At 40.8% G+C, this 21,139-nt stretch overlaps 1 protein-coding gene across 1 annotated transcript in view; it reads left to right on the top strand.

The window, feature by feature from the left end:
- Nucleotides 1-7,249: 7,249 nt before the first annotated feature.
- LOC137869117 (astrotactin-2-like) overlaps nucleotides 7,250-21,139 on the top strand; it is a 235,959-nt gene continuing 222,069 nt past the window's right edge. The window contains exon 1 of the mRNA XM_068706300.1: nucleotides 7,250-7,794. Within this exon, the coding sequence (XP_068562401.1) occupies nucleotides 7,383-7,794 (412 nt within the window). The 5' untranslated portion in view covers nucleotides 7,250-7,382. The remainder of the gene's footprint in view (nucleotides 7,795-21,139) is intronic.

The following is a 21,139-nucleotide window of genomic DNA, read 5'->3' as shown; positions in this document are numbered from 1 at the left end:
TGAATTAAACATAACATAAAAGACAAGTCAATATTTTGATTTTACAGTGTCTTTTGCTGAAGTTGTTTTTTTTATTAGATGTGCTTTTGATATTTGTTTTTTAGGCCACAGAGCTCATCCAAGAGACTTGAACAGAAATTTCTATCTAAATTTCTCAAAGCTGAACATTTTTTGAACTCGTTTTTGGGACAAAACTTACTTCCGAAGAACTTATGGGTTGTCATCTTCTCATAAACCAACTCATGCTTTAGTCTCCCATTCTGTGTCAGTTTTGTTCTGCCTTAGTGAAAGAGATGTCTCTGATGTGACAGTGAAATAAATAGTACATTATTGTGTCCTCTATGAAGGACAAGAACAAAACCACATGCATTTCCGTGAACAAAATGCTGATGCTGCGATAAAAGAAATTAAAAAAAAACCTCACTAATCCAACTTTTCCTGAGATGTTCACTCAGTGAAAGGAATCCGCAGATTAAACTGAAACACTCATAATTACATCCCAACACACTTATCTTTCTTGATTTCATAACACTTACTAGTGCTGATGGAAGCCATTTTGAAGAACCATGAAATCTGTCAAGGTCCAACCCCCACATGCGTTACATCACTCTACAAATTGGGGGAACAGATTTGAAGCCTCTCTACTTTGAACTAAAAGGACTTATCAGTATCCTGCTGTACACATTTGTTGGAATGTGTGCTCAGCACCCACTAAACCAATTTGTTAAGGGTCGTTTCTGTGTGCTTCTGTGTGTTTTGTGGGTGTGTGTTTGTCCTCCAGGTGTAACCCAGTTTCTAATTGAGGAGCTCTTTGTTTACACCTGCAGAACGGGGGCAGTCTCCAGATAACTTAAACTAATCAATTAACAAAGATTGCTCAGGAAAACACTGGCAGTGCAGCACACAGCTCTCCTCTCCAGACTGTTTCCACTCACACCAACTCATGAAAAACAAGCCGCAAGAACAAGTTATTAGTGTGGCTTCGTCAATTCCATGATTTCATTACACAGTACTTTTTCTTTAGTCCATCTATAGGCATGGCTTTATTGATGGAAATATCGGTCCGTCCACCACCTTGTTCCAGCCTGTAAAATCCCAACAATTACCAGATGGTCTGCAATAAAATGTGTTGCACATACCTATGGTGCTCACAGGATGAACCATAATTACTTTGGTGCTCTCCTGACTTTTCCTCTAAGCGCTAACATGAGATTCATTTTTGTTTGCTTTTTTTTTTTTTTTTTTTTGTTAAAAAGTATCTGATGGGTTTCCATGAAATCTGGTACAGGCCAAATACATGAAAAAAAAGAAGATATTCTCATGGGCTACAAATGTGCTTTGTGTACAGCGCTAAATAGCAATATAATGGAAAACATGGAAAGAATTTTGCCAGCTCAGAATCAGCATCTTAGCATTATCATTGTGAACATTTTATCATTCTGACATTAGCATTTAGTTCAAGGTAGCACTGTGCATAATTACCACCTCACAGAGCAGAATGACTGTAGATAATAAGTCTTAATATTTAAAGTTAATATTTAGTTAGCATACTTAATCTGCATTAACACACAACTGACTTTTCCAGCTGTGTCAAAACTAAAAAAAAAAAAAAAAAAAAAAAGGTTGAGTCCAGTCATACTAGCTTCACATATTAATATATGAAATGTTATGTGATCGGCTCATGCTGACTGCCCACATTAGAATAAATATATCCCACTTACAACATTCACACAATTCCCGTGGCACCCATGGGATCTCAATCCACTTGCAGGCTTCTAACCTGTATCTATAGCAGATATTGAAAACTCTGATGAGTGTTGCTTGCAGAAGATGCATATATCGTTAAGCTGGTTGTGCCCCACACCCACTCATTTATGCACATTTATAGACTGATCTGTATAGCAACAGTTTTCTACAGCTGGCCTTTGCACAGGTTCACTTAAAACATTTTAGCTTACTGAATATTTTCTTAAATATTGGATGAGGGAATGAAAAGTACTGTTCATTTTCGTTTTAATTCCAGATTTGCGACTCTTTTTTGGGGATTTAGACTATCATACTAGAACCTCAAGACGAGGACTTGGTACACAGACATACTACCGAGTATAGTATTAACACCTAACTCAAAGGGAAGAGTAGAAAGAGATACTTTTCGATCATTTGTTGACATTAAACAACACTCTACCAGTCTGGCTGAAGGAAGTGGGGAGGGAAAATGTCAGGTCCTTCGCTCATTATGCCACGGAAATCTGTTTAACCATCTCAGGTGCAGTGAACATTAGCTTGTTGTCTATCAAATTCAATTTTAAGAGAGTCAGAGGCTGCCACAGCATTCAGGTCGAAGCAATTTCCTGAGCAATAAATCTCACATCACCAACCACAGCTCTCCATCAGCAAATAACAATGCAATTTTCCTTTCCATAGCCTTGTTTAAGTTGCTACTTGCAGCTCTCTCGCCACCTCGCCCAACACACCGACATCAATCAATCCTATCTGATGTCTTGTTACTGTTTGCCCATTAAAGGCAGACAGTGTTCAATGAAATCTATCAGCAAAAGAGGTCATGTCTGCTAGACGACGGCATATGCTCTGTGGATCCTCACTAGATCTATCCGCAGTGTCAGCACTTTCACTAGCAGGACAGCAATGCATGTCAGATTTGCCCTTTAGGCTAATCTTTGTAGCCAACTATTCTATCAGCAAATCGTTATGACGGAGTAAAATGTCAAATTAACACGGAAGGGAAAGGGAGAAAGTTGCCCAGATGCAAATTACTGTGGGGGCTTGTGGGTGTGGCAGTGACTAAGATGGGTTCACTTTGATGTTAGTTCTTTAAAGTATGGATTAAACACTGGAGCCACAAAACTTAAACAGTGATTTAAGGATACCAATTAGCTTCTTACCCCCATGCATACTTTAATTGTCACCAGCAAGATGAATAAGATGGCTTTCGGCTTACCGCTTAGAAACAAAATGTAAACACAAGTTAACACAACTGATTAATTTTAACCAGCCAGTTAGAAAAGTGCTCCATGGTTGGAAATAGCAAAACAAACATATCTGCAAAAAGTGCATGATGATCCCTCAGTCATCATTTTTTGAGAATGTGCTCAATTCAATGTTCAAGTCTTTTATGTAAGGGTGCAATAAAGTTACTAATGGTTGCAAATATAAATCCATGCATCATTGCATGTTATGCATTCTCTCACAGGAACCTTATGATGGTGATGTTGTGCGGTGGCTAAAGAAGAGACCAACATGGATACATGTGTGTTCTGTGCATTTGTAGTCGTAATTATAACAGTAGTGTGTGTTGCACATACAAAAAAAAAAAAGATGTGGCCGTGGCTATGTGATATTCTAAATAACCAAATAAAAAAAAAAGGAAAACAGTATTTGATTTGCATTGAATTTCACATGTGTGTCTTTTGAATGGAGAGAAACAGAGACTTCAATCTTTGAATGTTTCAGCCCCATGGAGAGAGACCATGTTTGCGAGCACATACACATGAGGCTCCTCTCAATCGTTTTCATTCATTGCATCTTTGTTTACCCTACTTTCATCTTTTCCTTGTGTCTTAGTTACTCCCACTTAAAAATGCAAGAAGACGGGCAGACAGCGGCTCAGCGGCAGCCTCTCCAGCGCCGTGACCAAAGTTGGTGACTTATGGTCAGTCGCATAGCTTGGTCAGCTGTCAACTGCTATTCTGTGGCATCTTTTGTCGCCCACAGATTGTGGGATGCACTGCCCAAAAGGGGGCAATGTTTACTGTTGCACAGTTATTTTTGAGACGTGCCTCAGTATGACTAAACCAAACATGCAAAAGCCACTGCATAGTGTCCCTTAAATTAACTGTTTGACAACCAGGGCCGATTGAAACACGTCATGGAGACACACAGAGAGGGACTGTTACAACCTGCAGTACAGTGTTTGCAAATTAAGTGCAGACTTGTGCGTCATATTTTTGGTGATTGCTATTGTGTGGTGGATTTAAAAGACACATTGGAACTCACTTCATTATTTAGGATCGCCCCCGTCGCTCAGGCAAGTTTTGGTTGAGTTGTTCGAGCACATTTTCTTTTTTGTGTGATTTTGTTTCCACAAAACATTCTAATAATTTGTCATTAAGTTGTGTTATTCATCATTGCTTTTTCAAAAATCACTAAAGTGTCATGGCCCTGCCAATATTTTATTACACTAATTGTATTCACACCAAAGTCAAGAAACTTGATGACCTTAAAGGTGCATATTAATACTATTAATACTTTGAATTTAATGCTCTGACTATATTCACACCAGTACTAGGGTAAGAATGCATCGATTGTGCCCTTTATACTCATTACATTACGGTCATTTACGGCCTGTTCTCCACTTAGCCACTGTCACCCCCTCATACCAAGGAGAGTGAATGTGCCTTACTGACAGATTGACGGACCAACACACCGATTTGCCGACTTGCAAGTCCCTCTTAGCAACTATATTCCTAAAAAGAAGACTTGTGACGAAAACGTTTTTGGCAGACATTAGCTAATTCTCCTTGAAGTGTCAGCAAATATGCAGTCCTTGCTACTCACTGTGACTCGGGCTGAGGTGTCTTAAGTTCTTAGGAGAGAGCAGGCGCCTTCAGTCGACCACACAGCAGGTGGGTAAATGAATGCATGAGCACCAGTATTAATGATATACATGTAATCTGCATGCTTTACTAGTTCAAGTCACTGTGTGTTACCAATGGGCTGCACTCATAATCTGGGAAAAGTATGCTCCTCTAGTCTTTTTTTTTTTTTTTTTTTTTCAAAGGAACATGTGCATGTGCACCTAAGTGCTCAAGACTACTGACACAGTGGTTACTGACACACACCCTCTGAGTGATGGAGAAAAACACACACAGAGTGAGTTTGAATATTTCAGCACCATGGAGAGCGACAGAGAGAACGGTTGGTGCTGTGGCCTTTTTCCATATTAATTGTAAGATATTTGGAGTAAGCAGTATGTCCACACCGTAGTAATGATACATATTAAGTATGCCCAAAGATGTTAGTATGCATACCTTTGTATGATTGTGTTTGTTTGTGTGTCTGTTGATGGACTTCTTGTCCCACATTCAACACTCACAGGATATGTCGCAGGCTGCTCCCAGCTGAGGGAAAAACAAAACAAGTTGTTCTTTGTGGTAAGACAGCTTCAGGAATATGTTGGAAAGCTAAATATTAAATATAATGAAACACTTTTCTTTCTCGTGGTCAAGTTTAATTGACATCTATATTCTATAGTCACTGCATTCACTTCTGAGGTAGTAATTACATAACATAATATGAATATCAGTAGACAAGTACTACACAGTATGTAGTACTTGTATGTTGCATGTATGGCATTGGAGCACAGTGTAAGTTTAAATGTGTCAGCACCATGGACAAAGCACAAGGGGACACATTGTCTCTCTCGCAAAGAGTGACACAAATATTCAAAAGCATTCTAAAGTTTGGGTGAGCCAGAAAATGACAAGCAACAATAAATAGGTTGACTAACAACTAATATGTTGATATGCTTCTCATTTGTATGTATTTATGTTCTTGATTGAAGAGGAAGTATGATGACAAGGTCACATGATCACATGAGGCAGGGAGGACAGCACTAGCGCTCTTTAAAGGACATGTTCCCCTCAGGTGCATCGCTTCACCCAAATGAGAGGCTATATATACCGCTCAGAATGTCTCTGACCTCAGCCACGCTGTGTGTGTCCTGTAAGCACATTTCCTTATCTAATATCTGATTTTTTTTTAAATATTTGTATTATTGCACACCATTTCTATTATATTCTATATATATTTGATTAAATGTTAATGTTTTCCCTTTGCAGATCCAAAACAACACACACACAAACACACAGATGGAAACATATCTGCAAAAAGTAGCATTAGGTGAACAATAACTTGTGCAATAAGCCTTTGATTGACTCTTTTTGAGTGTATATTCATTTTCTAAACTATCAGATTCAGATTTTATTGCATTCACTTGCATATTTTTACTTCTGTATTGTATTACTTTTCAGAACCCCTTGGGATTTTGCAATGAACATTCCTCACTTTCATTTCTGGTGCAGTTACCCGTGGTGATATTATTCAAGGTGGGATGAATGCACTTTACTTTAAACTGGGATTTTTCAGGTGAAACTGTGCAGTTAGTTGAAGTAGTAGACTAGAATCTAACTTGTATATTTGCTCGAGCTGGATAAGGTTGTTAAAGGGCATGAGATGACAGTAGGTGAATGGATGAGTGAAAATCTGATGAGCACTGGCTGCTGAGTCTTTTTTAGTGTTGTAAGTTGAAGACCTGAAGCCTCATTTATAAAGTGAAGAGGGGCTGCTGTTTGTAGCTTACTGTTTATGAATCACTATTTAAGATTAGTGTGGTAAACATGATTCCTTGTGTTTTATTATTGAAATATAGTCAGTGCCTTAGGCTGTTCTTTGAAGGTATTGATTTAAACAAAAATAACAAAAATATGTTTGATATGCTTTTCAAATATCAAATGTTTGCTTGGGTTGAGATTGTTTTGTCAACTGCTTTTTAGCCAGTTCAAGAATGACCTTTGAATCTGAGACAATATGGATGAGAACTTCTTCAAATGCGAAACAATCTGAACATTCACAATCATCAGGAAAACACCAAGGGCTGATGAAGACTATGTGCTACAATCAAAAGCACAAGAACTACCAATAATATGAAGATCTGGCCATCATCATTTGCTGATCAAGACCAAGTGATGATCAAAAGCTCCAGAACAGCTGCAGTGCTAAATGGACTTCGATGTTATATTGTTCAGTTAATGGCTGCTTCCAAGGTCAAGAATGCATTCTGAACGTTAAGAGATATGTTTGGAAACACTGAGGCATATATTAATGATGTGGCTTATTTTATTCACCTACATATGTTTTTATGACCAGCAAAGTTCTACCATAATCGCCGATTTCACAATAAAAACGTCCCATGTGATTAAAACAAATCTGAAGTCTTACTTTCATTTTTTTCAGATCATCAGATTTTGAGAGTACATTTATTCATTTATTTTAAAATAAATGAAACCACGCGACCGAAACGACGACATAATGACTATCATCCAGACTCCACTTAAAAAAAAAAAAAAAAAGGGAACACGTGCTTCTCCGTGTTTAATTGATTTGTTGTCCCACGGTGTGAACACAAACGGACGTGTGTGTGCGCGCGTGTGTGTGAGAGAGAGGAGCCGAGAGATGTCATTCTCACTACACCTGTGCTGCCGCCTCCTGGACGGACGCGACTCCTTTGCAGCGACTGTACTATAAGTGAACGGACAGCTTATGAGCCCCGCTCAAAGCGAGAGAACCACACGCAAGGAAGCGGGATGGCGAGGGTCGGACTGCCGCACCTCCGCGTCCTCCTCGCGGGACTCTTTCTGGCGTGGACCTTGACGGTCCGAGCGAGCAGAGGGGCGACGTCGCCCGACGAAGAGCGGGACAAAGAGAGCGACGCGGAGGCGCCATGTGAGGTGAAAGCCGTAACCGTCTCTACCCTGCCCGTGCTCCGGGAGAACGAGTTCAGTTTCACCGGCGGAGCCTCGGGGAACGTGGCCAGCGGAGGGGTTGCCGCTGGAGCAGGTGGAGGAGGAACTGGAGGAGGAACTGGAGGAGGAGGAGGAGGAGCAGCAGCAGGAGGGGGGGAATCCCGACTCCTGTTATTCGTTAGAACAGATCTACCTGGGCGAATTTCCGTAATGGATGATCTTGACAACACAGCTCTCCCCTACTTCACACTCGGTAAGAACTGCTGTGCTGCTGATGTTTCCCCCCTCCACCGTGATAACCAGTCAGTCTAGCTGCACGTTTGTGCGCACTGGTAGGCTTGTGTTCACCCTGAGCTACATTTCCCAAATCATGTCCTCACACACACACACACACACACACACACACACACACACACACACACACACACACACACACACACACGTACTCCCTGGCGTTTAATCACCTGTCCTGTTTCCATTACATTGCCTGGTTTCAGTGGTAACTATATTGTTGTCTAGGCAGCATGACGTGCAGCCCAAACTCCTGGTGAAAAAGGTGATATGATTCCCCTTTTCCTGTTGTTTCCTAAAACTACTCGTGCTTCCGAATGGGATGCGAACTAAGTACCGCTGGTGTTTAAATGGCACTCTTTTATTTCCTTCCTCTGCCTCTCTTCCTCTCTGGCTTTCCTATTTTGTGGTTGAATGTGATGATGACTTTGAATTTCATGCATACCCTAAGTGTGGTGCCCCAATCAAGGAATGCAATTTGGTCCTGCAAATATGCATGAAATTGGTTATTTTATTCTCACTTGAGCACAGAATTCATAGAACACATGCGGGTCGCTGTGTGGCGTGAGGAGAGTTTGCATCACTGTCAATATCCGGCCGTGGTGGGTTTAAGGGAACCTGCACACCCCCTCTTTGTGCAGGGCTTAGTCACAGATAACCGACTGGATCGAAAACAAACACTGGGCTTTGAGGGGTCATCTGAAGTTCCCGTTGACTTTAAAATGATCTTGGGAGTAGCGTCACTAATTTCATAATCATGGGGGACATAATAGTTGGAAAGCGCCTGGGCTTTGTGAGAGGAGCAGACTATGCATGAAGGGAACTTGCTTACCTTGCTTTCTGCATATTTTTCACTTATGTCACAGAGTCATGAGAAAGATGGATGTTCTCCCCTTTTTGTTTTTTTTTGTGTCGGTAGAAGTGCAGAGAGTGCAAAGCACACAGTGCTGTTTGTTAGAGGCAATAAGCCACACAGCATGGACTATAATTGCAAAAATCCTCCTATGTTTTCCAGTTCCCAATCAGTTCAGGGCAACCGTGTTCGCTCAGTGTAATAGAAAACCCGTTTTATGGCAAATACAAAGATGCAAGACTTAGTGGAGGTACTGAGAAAATCCATGCCTCATTACTGAGGTTTTCGGACTCTGGCTTGTGATCTTTTTGTATTATTTTTTTCATCCCCCCACCCCTTCTTTTTCCTCGGTCTCGGTTTCATTCTCAGTACAGGGATTGCAGAGTAAACTGGCTGCGCGAAGCAAAGGCGGGCAGGCGGGCATGCAGGAAGACAGGCTGGCAGGCGGGCTGAGGGCTGGAGCATTAAGCTAGTAAATCACTTTCTATTCTCATTAAGGACAGCCGTTGACTGGTGAAAAAGGCCTCTCTGTCCTCCCAGTCAGCCAGCTAGCAAATTTGCTGCTTTGCCCTTCCAGTGCATGAATGTATGCTGTGGAGGGAGGAGGAGGAGGAAAAAGGGCTGTAATATTTTTAATGCAAGCATGTTCGCTTATGCCGTTGACCACATTGTGAAACTGAATAAGAGCTTGAGTACTGTTGTGTGCACGATAAATCCTGAGGTTTTCATCATAAAACTGACATTTATGACCCCAAAAAAAGCCATACGGTTATGAAAAAAACCCAGTGACAAATGTTTCTTTTTAAAATAATGACGTCTACTGATGTTTTCCTTTTCAATATATGTGTGTTGTCTGTCAGGAAATCAAAACACAATTTCTTTTTCATCGCAAGCTGTTGTAGAACACCTGCTGAGCGACGTGAACGCCCACATGTTATAACCGAGCTACGATCCTGACACAGGAGTCCAAGGCAGAAGTTGACATTTTGGTGTCACCTGTGTTCTGCATGTTCAGTATTCAGCACCGTAACGCTTCGGGTCATCCTGACAGCTTTCCTCTCTTTGTGGATGAATTAGTGGCAGAGTTCTGCTCGTGAAATGAAATGTTGTTCTCCGACGTCACGGCAATACACAGTGTTTTTGATTCAGTAGCACAAAATGAGCACATTTAAATACATAAAGAGTGAATTTTTATGATCGGAATTTAATGTGTTGCGTTGGTATTTTACCTTTTTTTTTTCAATTTTCTCCTATTAAACATGTAAATGTAGGTGCTACAAAAGCCTAAGCCTCATCCAATACACAGTCAGATATGCATGTATTATATGGGCGTAGGGATCGACATTTATCCCTTTTTGTTCCTTCTTTATGTTTTAATGCCCACTGAACATTATATAGGACTGTATAGTGTGGACTGTATTGGATTTAGGCAGCCACCCGCCAACTCTATTCTGTTCCTCTAATGTCTGTTGTTCTGAAGCTTTCAGGAAGCTGTTAACATCAGTGCCTGTGGGGGAAAAAAATAAAACTCTTAACAACGCAGCAAAACGCTGCCTCCCATCATGTGAGACCTATTTAAAATAATATAACCAACTCAAAGGGAAAATATGTAGAGTCTTGAGTAACGGGAAATCTGTGATTCCAGAGAGTAAATGCATTGAGCGTTGCAGTTAGCGTCTCACATTCTGACGTCCTGTGCTTGGTTTGCATTGTTGTTGTTTTATGTGCTCACTATTTCTGCATGAATATGTATTACTGTGTGCTACACTTGACTGACGTGTAAAGGTTCAAACCACGTGTTCCTTTTACACGACACCTCCTCACAGTAGCTGCTTTTCTCTCTTCTAATAGAACAAAATGCACACTTCTATTTTCTGATAATAATACTAGAGAAATTTCAAAATGCTGGGGCATATGAGCCAAATGCCAACCGAACCGTAATGAGCGCAGCCTTGTGTCTGTTTCTTCGATTCTGTCAGATGCGGGATTGTTTTGTGGCGGGAACGTCAGAGGTTAGGGAAGGTGGGGAAAAGGACAGCGAGTCTCCTTCCCCACTGTGGCCTGCTGCCTGCTCAGCTTTGATTTATTACCTCAAGTGTCGTGGAGAATGGATGAACACAAAGGGCAGTGGAGAGGAAATGTACAGGGCTCCTTCCCCGTTTCTTCTTTTCTTTGTCTTTTCTCTCTGTGAAAACTTTACTTTTGGTAAAGCGACGGCTTTGCTAATATTTGTTTTTTGTGTGTGTGTGGGTGTATTTTAATGTCAGACAAACAGATGATTTGAGTTCAAACCACGTTTAAGTGATTTAAGTGTTTAGCTTGTTCTGCATCAGAGCTTTCCTCCTACTGTCATCATACTCCATCCACCGTCATTTTACTTTAAACGATGAATGTCACTGGCAGCTGCAGTCGTGCTGTAATTCAACTTCATCGTATCAAACTTAGAAATTCTAGGGGGAGATGCTTCTACGCTTCGTCCCACGAGATAATTTCCTTTGCTCATTTTAAGTGATGTGGGACTGGGTGGAGATCGATATGTTTAGCAACATGGCTGACTCGGTAAACACCTCATTAGGAGTTCACCTTTTTGAAAACCTTCAGGCACTTAACGCAGGAGCACACGTCCCCCTGTCCTTTATCGTCACCATCCATCGAACAAAATCTTTACGCTTTTAATTTTCCACCTCATCTTAGTCTTTCTTTTTTTTTTCTCTGGCTTTTCAATCAGCCTCTTTTCCCCCTCTGTTCATCTCCCCCCTCTGCCTTCGCTCTGTCTCTCTAAGCAGGAGTTACAGCAATCCCTGCTATGCTCTGGGAGGGGAGATGGGAGATTGAAAGCAACAGTGGTAAAGACAAAAAAAAATAAAAGAATGCCTTCACCGGACCACTCTGCTTCCTGTGTGCACAGAACATGTACACACTGCACTGCATCTCAATCTTATGTCAGGGGTTGAGCTTAGCAGTGCAGGACGAGCACTGAACAGGGTGGTAAAGGTCAACAAGAGAGATGGGAGTTATTACACAGTGTGGAGCTGACATGGAGGGGAGCTTTTTTTTTTTTTTTTTTGGGAAAGACTTGAAATTTAATCATAGCACTTGATTTTCCGCTGTTTTGAATGGGGTGTCGTTGGGAATACTACAAACAAGCGCATCCAACTGATATACCGAGGGCGTAAAGAGAAAAGAGAGAACAGGATCCACAGTGGAGCTTGTGCAGGCCGTCAAATGGTCTATTTGTCATCATTTGACCTGCTATAATAAACCTACAGGAGGCTGTCTTTTTAAGATGAATGCTCTACTACAGTCTCATTTGTAGTGGGAATTCTGTTCCGAACCACACGCTGTACTCTTAAAGCCCTACCCCAGTGTTTTCAGTCTCACGTCTCTTGGTTTGGTCTTATACAGCAAAATGGCAGGTTTTTTTCGACAGGACGGAAGCTTCGCATTTAGCTTTGATCATTGCACACTGTGCTGGCTGGCTGGTCTGCTCTCACCTGCTGTGATTCCCATTCGTCATACACCAGGTTGACTGCAGTATCGCCCCATTTCTAGATATTGTATTTTTATTCCAATTTGTTGTGAAGAATTTGCAAGTAGTGTCTTCTTCAGCTGTGATTTGTCAGCTACTTCATTTACTGTAGATGACACGGCCAGGGTCCCTTTTGTATTTTATTATAAGAATGTGCATTGAGACTATATTTTTATACCTCAAACCATGTGTTAACATGGTGAAGTGGAAATATAAAAAAGGGTTATTTGGTCATATTACTGAGCGTATGCAGTCTATACAGCTACTGCCAATCAATTATAGGCTTCTGATAATAATCCTACCACTTCTTTTTTTTTTTTTTTTATGAGATGCTTTTGAGGATTGATGGTGATTCCCAAGCCACTGCTGATGATTTGTTACACTCGCATGTGTGAAGGATTGATGAGTCGGGGTGTTGAACAAAGCAACAGTACTGGGTTGTAGCTGTGTATAAAGGTGGCGGCTGTAACATTGTTTGACAGCTTTGGCCAAGGAGACGCAAGATGTGTGAGAAATGAAAAGGGAAAACCAACATGGAGTGTCTCAGCAAGGTGTTGGGCCATAATGAGCCACCAGAACCTCCTCAGGCTATGAAACTGGAGCGATAAACACCGTTCTCCCAGAAGATAACGCCTCTTTTAGTGTTTTGATGATGGTGGTGGAGGTGAGTGCTGTTGAACACATTGGTCCAAAAAAACAAATCCCATAGGTAATAAATCGGGTTGAGATCTGGTGACTGTGAAGGCACCTCTATGGCCTCTATGTGGAAGCATTCCTTATTGTTCCATTGATTTGATTCAGGTAATCCTGAAGACAAGTATTCATACCCAAACAGCTGATTAAGAAGTATTTCTACAGCGAGTTATTTCTTACTCTGGAAATGGAAATCAGGCTTGTGCACACAGTTTTATAATGTCTAAGATTCATAAAAAAAGTCCATGTATACCGCCCACCTTAGAAGTTTGATGCAAGGAGTTCATACATAATTTGCATTAATTAATACGTATTTTGGACTTTATGCATCTACAGTTTTGGTCTGGCTCATGCAGGCATTGGACAGTAAGACAATTTCAAATCACATGGACTTCCTTTTAGTGAAAAAACCACAGCAATCAAACAATCTTTAATAAAGTAATCATAAATCATAAGATCACAGAGTCTGTTGTTGTGTCATTTTGTCTCTCTGCATGATCATTTAAAACCAGGATCTATGTTTCACTTCCCTCCCATCACAGAAAGCTAAACAGCCTCTCCAAGTCACTCGTGACGATATTCACAATTATCCCCGTAATGGAAATACACGTTAAAATCCTATATCGTCCGATACCTTAATACAGTAGAGAGAAATATGCTTCTCTCTTTTGCAACAGAGTGTTTTTCCAACCAACAAATGGATTATGAGGTTGTATTACCTCACCCATGGGTAAAGTCATTTGACTGGCAGAGAGTGAAGAATCAGGCTCATGTAGCTTAACGGTGACAGGCTGCAGTGATGGCCTGGGATGGAGGGATGGATGGATATGGTCGGTGACCCATGCTGGTTGCTTTCCTTTAGCAGGAACTCTATTTCCTATTGCTTTGTTTTACCATCATCATCATCATGTCTCTAGTCTGTCCTTGTGGTGGAATTGGACAGCTTCAATTTCAAGATAATCATTTGATCATTAACATTGCTAAGAGGAGCATTTTTTATTTGTATTTATTTGACGGCATGAATAAAGAAGTTTATGTAAATACCACTCATGAATGCACAAGCAAATGAGGCGATGGAAAAATTCAATAGTTTGTATTTCATTTTAAACAGACAATATATGATAAATGAATCAGCTAAGATGCAGTCTTTTGGGGTTGGTTTATCGTAGCAGGATGAATAAAGAAATGGGTAGATCAGATCCTGATGAAGTGTTGACTCTTCCTCATACATAAACATGAGGTGTGGGTCTGCTTTATTTATGTATCAAACAAATACGATTGTCTGCCTATAAGTTCATAATTATGGACGCTCCATGCAATGTAATTGGTGAATTTGATATTTAGAACTTGAACCTGAGCATGCTGGTGTAGAACACATGTACAGTAAGCCATGTGTAGCTTTTAGCATTTTCCATAGGACGTCCACTATGGGACACCCCAGTGACTCTCACCAGTACTCTCATGTCTCTCTTCATGGAAGCTGATACCAGATATTAGCTTCAAAAAGGAAACCTAAGCTTCTTTTGGTTGTGACCCTCTGTCTTCTTCACTGCCTTGTTGTATCGCGATGTACCCCTTATAAGTCCAAACCAACTTATCTTGATATGTAAAGCTGGACTATCAAAGAACAGCCTGGAGGGTGTATCCAACAAACAAGCATGTTGCTTTCTGCTTGTACACTGTAAAGGGGCTTTCTAGTCTGTGCACCGAATGCATAATGTGACACTGATTTATAAAAGCAATTCCATTTAGTTGCCCCTTTTGCTCCTCGGTTGTGTCCCCCGCCACATAATGGAATGCCCCATGTGACAAAGGCTGTGTAATGTATTTGCTCTCTTAGGAAAATACGTTTTACAATGCGAGCCAGACATTTGGGGCTCGGTGAAATCCATCAACTTTCACAGAATATCTTTTAAAACCCAGTAGGATGTGTAGACACGCTGAATATTTTACAAAGTTCAACTTTGCCTACAGATCATCCATCTGTGGACAATACAGCATTTGCGTCAAACGACTTCAGTATACTGTAGGAGCACACATAACCTTTTGATTTGATTAAATAAACTAGCGACTACCTCGTGATGGGATCACAGCAGCCACAATGCCAAATTGGGCCATAATGGCCACATCCTATCCCCCCTACTTCTGTGCAATTTGTTGGACAACACCCATCTTAGAAGTCAACCTGCATTCTGATCTCAACTACACACCCTTTAGGCTTCATGTCTGCATCTTGCATAGTTGCCACTAGGGATGGGTATCGTTTGGGTTTTTTCCGATACCGGTGCTAAAACGATACTTTTAAAACGATACCGGTGCCTAAACGGTGCCTGAACCGATACTTTAAAAAAACAAACGCACAAAACGACGATTGACGACATTAAAGAAAGGCTTTTTTTTATTGCCAAGGCAATTTGTTTTCTTCAAATTGAACAATATATTAACTGTTTTAAGTATACTATAAATATAAATAAACACAAAACACTTGGCTTCAAACTACAGCTTCAAACTTTTTAATTTCAAACTATGAACAATATATTAACTGTTAACAACAGTTTACAGTATACTTAAATAAATATAAATAAACTTCAGCAATTCTTTGCAGAAATATGAGCATATTTGCCTTGGCACTGAAAGGCACCGAAAGGAAGCACCGAACGTATTTCAGTCGGCTCAGGCACCGAAAGGAAGCACCGAAATCTGCGTTGCGTTTCGGTCCGGTAGGCACCGGTTTTCGGTACCCAACCCTAGTTGCCACGATATCAGGCTGGCAAAATCTGTCAACAGACAGACAGAAAAGTACTCAAAACATCCTCTGGTAGTTCCCGATACCGGAGGTGTCTCCAGGACATTTTGCCATGATGACACACATGTACGCAGCGTGGAAACAATGCCTGCCACACGCCACCACAGCTGGTAAACATGGGAAACAGAGGGGCATGTTTCCATGACAGCCTGATTGGGTCCAGGCACGGCATTGAATCCAACAAAGGTTTTCGTCAAAGTTCTAAATCGATAACAAATGGCTTAACAGAAATGGAATGAACATGAACCTGCGCAAAATGGGAGCAGTGCTTCAAAAGGATGAATGAACTCCATTTTTATCATTCTGTTATGTGATTTGATTGGATTGTTCAGTTCATGGTGAGTCTAGCAATCTAAAGGTGTTTTTTTTCTTCACGATTTTCTATCCGGATGAACTAAATAATACCAGCAAATGCTTCATCTTCAATAACAAGGAGTTATTGAAGATGAAGCATTAGCTGGTATTATTTAGTTCATTAAATTCACTGGATTGGTATTTGATTGACTCAAATTTTCAGCTGATGATGTTGGAAAAACAACTTTAAAAATTAAATGTTTATTGACTTGCTTAAGCAAATTATTATATATTTCAGTTGATTGGCATCATTTTGCTGTTGATTGAAACAAATGCTGAATCTTTAAAGTAGCCTAATTCTTTTTTGTGTGTGTGCTTTTACAAATTTTCCGTAAAGATATTTCCCGTTTCCTCCAGTATGTACACAGTTAGACAGTACGTAATAAGAGGAAGCCGCCACTAACCACTCTGATAAATAGCTTTGTTCAGTTTGTTCTTGTTTGAGAGACAGTTCTGGCCCAGTGTGGGGATTCTGACACACCCGATGACATGAATAAACACAATAGTGGAGTCCGCCCCTGGCTGTCTAAACTAAATGAAACATGAGCTGAGAGCAGACAGAGTAATTGCGTGTATGGAATGAACGTCGGTTGCTTCTTGAGGCAGTATGAGCTCACATTTTCGGATTCCTGTTTTGGAAGCTGCGGTGTCGCTTCATCCTCATGCGAGAGTTATCGGGATGCTGAAGTGCAGCTGGGATTTCCTTTGCCTGGACACCGCTCTTACTTGCAACCGCCTTCCGAGTTATCTTGTGAGAGTTGTAATGGAAATGCTGCATGCCTACCTGCTGATACTCAGCCAGTCGGCTGCAGACTGCTCGGTGCCAACTCTGTGTGACACACAAGAAAAGCAGCTTTTGACGAATAGAAGTGCTGCTTACACTATAGAGTCCTGCATAAAGCTGCTTAATTGTTTTCTGTAGAACGTTTATGTATACTGTTCCCTTTTTTTTCTTTTTTTTGCAATTTTGAGCCTTTTCATACATAATTACTTTAGTTCAAATCGAAGGTTTAGTCCGTCCCAGTACAATACATTTATTTTCCAAGTCCCTTTTCCTTTTGGTATCCACTTCTTACCAATAACAAACATGGCAACAAAGACCAATTCAATCTTTCTGGATTAAAAGGAATAATGTGAAATACAAAACAGCGCATTGCCAAAAATAGCTGTAAGTGTTTTACTCAATTTTTTCGTTTGTCCACTCTTTCCGCTTTTTAAGCAGTGTTTTTATGTTCCCCACTTACAATTTATTCTTTTGGTGGGGGATTTTCATGCCACAAAGTCTCCTTTTTGTTCAAAGAAATGATATTCTTTCAAAATATATTTATTCATTGAGGCAGTCGATCCTCTGACAATCTACAAAACACAACCACACCACTCTGCCATAATCAAGACCAGTGAGGAGTAAGATGGAAGTCAGACTCGGCATCAAACTGTCAGCAAAATGAATGTTTTACCCAGAACCTGCCTCACAGGGATTCACTTGCACCCCCTTCTCTGGCTTCAAACAGACCAGACGGCCTGTAAATGTCCTCCTACTGGTTGACAGGTTAGATTTCCAGATCACAGGCAGGATGAAAGCCTAGCTCCACTCTGTTTGGGCTCCAGTCGCTCGCGCGCTCTCTCTCTCTCTCTCTCTCTCTCTCTCTCTCTCTCTCTCTCTCTCTCTCTCTCTCTCTCTCTCTCTCTCTGTCTCTCTGTCTCTCTTTCCTTCTCTCTCTCTCTCTTTCTTTCTCTCTCTCTGTCTCTCTTTCTTTCTTTATCTCTCTTTCTTTTGTTCTCTCTCTTTCTCTCTCTTTCTCTCTCTCTCTCTCTCTCTCTCTCTCTCTCTCTCTCTCTCTCTCGTCCTTGTTACTTTTGTGCACACATTGTTGACCAACCTCTGCTTTTATTCTGAACTCCTCAGACTACTTTCACTCAGACTGCGCTCTTGAGTCAATACTTTTAGGATTCTACACTGTTTAAGAAAAAAGAAAAACTTCAACAAAATATGTTTCGTATCTATTTTTCTTTATCGGAAGCGGCACCAGTGTGCGTTTTGTGTTTTATCATACCAATATTGCATGTGTGTTAGTTCATCATTACCATGGGGATGTAGTTAAACAGTCTCCAATAACCTAGTTAATGGAATTATTGAAACCACATAAGGGTATTATTTTGCAAACATGACAAGCAGTGTGTGTGTTTCAAAGAGGAAAAGGAGAGGCATTGTTCATTGTAAGCTGGTCACAATGATGTTTAAGACCCATAAAATTTGATTCCCACCAGAATTTGCTCTGCACCTTGGAAACGTGCCAGCTCTGCACAGCTCACTATCATCATACCCCGTGGTTCCTACAAAAGATTTTAAACCTTTTATCTATGCTGGTTTGTTTGTACCTATTTGCATTCCCTCCAAGCTGTACAATCTCAGATTTCCTTGCAGATAAAGATTGTGCACCATTAATCTCCCCTCGACTGATGGGTTTCCTCCCACAATTTTTTTTATTTTTTTTTTTCCGCTCCATCATGCACATCTGTCCAAGTTCCTGGTGGAGTTGGCTTTATCTGCACAGGGACACATGCTCTAGCTCTTCGCTTTTCCAGTTGTCAGTCTTGATGATATGGGTCCATTGATTTCAGACAAAACAAAGGGGATTTCTGCTCTCTGATTCATATGACCTCGGGAAGAGTAGATTAAGTTGTGATGAACCATTGGTGGTTTGTTAGATAATGGCCGCATTGTATACGTTTTACAAAGAAACTTATTTATGAGCCACAAAAAGAATCACACATACCCTCATCCGTCCATGCATTGGAGCCAGACGAGATGTGTAATCTCCCCAGCATGATCTGGGTCTACCCCAGGGCCTCTTACCAGTGTGGTGTGCTCAGAAAACGGGAAGCACCCAGGAGGTATCCTGATCAGATGCCCGAACCACCTCAACTGCCCCCTTTTGACAGAGAAGAGCTTTACTCTGAGCTCCCTTTGGATATCTGAGCTCCTCACCCTATCTCTAAGGCTGAGCCCAGCCACCCTATGAAGAAAACTCATTCCGGCTGCTTGTATTTTACCCTCACTTGTGAACCAGACACCAGGATACTTCACTCTCTTCCCACCCAGAGAGAGCAATCCACCATTTTAGGGTTACATCTACTTGAAATCTGCTTTGCTTGTTGTCAATGTCTTCAATTCTAGATTTATTTTCTTTGGGCTGTTTCAGAAACCACAGTCCTGCTGTTACAATCGAGTTACATTACGATGCGTTCAAACTCTATTCAGTAAAAATTAATTATTAAACTTTTAATTTTCTATTGGTAAGAAATTGGGCATTTAGAATTGTTATTTCACATATATTGGTGTTGACTACAGCATGTCTGGTAGTGCACAAGCCTACTATTCTTCAATATGCATCTGCCTGGCTCGTAAGGCCATTTTGTCCAATTATTTTACATATTGAAGGATCGCTGCCTGTAAGTTTAATAGATGAAGTTCAATATGTTTCAATAATTGATTTATTTCATTAGAATACACACTTTCTTCTTTCAATTTTAGATTGAATCGTTTCTTTCAGACAGCATCAGTGAAGCTGAATAGTGGTGTTTTCAGCACCGATGCCTTTCTGTTAAGCCTGAGGGGAAAATCGGCACTTGGCCTCACATATTGTATGCTTATCCACAGGAAGCTCATTGGTATGTCATGGTTGTATCCTCCTCGCCTCTTTTCAGAGGCACAGCACACAGCATTTTTTTTTTTCAGGTATTTTGTCTGGCTCTGGATTAGCTCTGATCTAACAGCAATTACCCTTGGAAGTCTAACACTGCATAGCATGCTCTCCCGAGGTCACCGGTGGGTGATGTGTCTTCAGACTGGTTAAAGGGATAGTTTGGATGTTTTTAAGTGGGGTTGTGTGAGGTACTTATCTATAATCAGTGTATAACCTACAGTATATGAAGGGTGGCACGTCCGCGGTTTGGAGAAGCAGGCTGGAGTTACCACACTGATCAAAGCGATGTACGGCTGTGGATGGGGGAAGCGGAAAAGGTATTTCTGCCACCTTTTAAAGATAGGCCCACCTAAATATATCAATTTCAGTTGAAGTTTATGCTGTATTTAGAATATTTTCTCTGGTTTACCTTGCCCTGAGACATCCGGTGTTTCTGTGGGACTTGGCTGAAAGCGAATTAACGGCGCTAGACCAGCAACTCCTGTGTTCTGCATGTTAAAATGGCAGGTTTCTTTTCAATAGGGTCTGGTGGCTTTTGCGAGAGCTTCAGTTTACATATAGCGTATATTTATTTTTTTGGTGGGCCTTTCTTTTACGTGGCTAAAATATGTTTTAGTGCTGCCACTGTCCACAGCAGAGCATTGCTTTGTATGCATGCGTGCCGACAGCACAGCTTCAGTTCTCTGTCGGAAATGGCTGCCTCACGGCAAGGTAAACCGGTGAAAATATTCTAAATATAGCGTACATATCAACTGAAATTGATGTATATAGATGGACCTTTCTTTAAGGTGGCAACAATACCTTTTTTTTTTTTTTTGTCCGTCATTATCATTTTAGTGCTAGAAGTAGAGCTGTACAAATTAAACCGGATTGGATTAAGTCTTGACACAGATACCATTTAAGTAATGCAGTCATGCATAGACCCAGTGGTGATAAAACAAGTGTTGCTAGCTTACACAAACAGGCTTGTAGACATATACTCCTCCCATCTGTATCACAGTACAGTGAGAGAATGAAAAAGTCATGCCTGATAATGTTAATGTCACTTCTTCTAAATAAATAAATCAACGCGGAGAATGCATTGAAGCCAGCTAACACGATAGCAGCCGTCCAGGGGAAGGAATCAATGTTCTTTTGGCTCCTCCTCCAGAAGCGCATGCAGGTTTTTAAACATGTCTGATGGTAAAGCAGATACTGGTGTGTCTAACAAACAGATGGCATTTGTAGATAGGACAGATGTATTTGTGCATTAAGTTGAAAGAAACTACGGATTAATCGGTAATGAAAGAGATCATTAGTTGCAGTACTATTCCCTAGGTTTACATTAAGAAAGCAACAACCTCCATTTCATTTTTTATTGTAAAG

This window comes from Cebidichthys violaceus, unplaced genomic scaffold, assembly GCF_023349555.1.
Source record: "Cebidichthys violaceus isolate CVI_PGR_0920_01 unplaced genomic scaffold, fCebVio1.0.p SCAF_12, whole genome shotgun sequence".
NCBI lineage: Eukaryota > Metazoa > Chordata > Actinopteri > Perciformes > Stichaeidae > Cebidichthys > Cebidichthys violaceus.
Note: the sequence above shows the minus strand (reverse complement) of the source record. Positions and strands in the feature narration are given on the sequence as shown.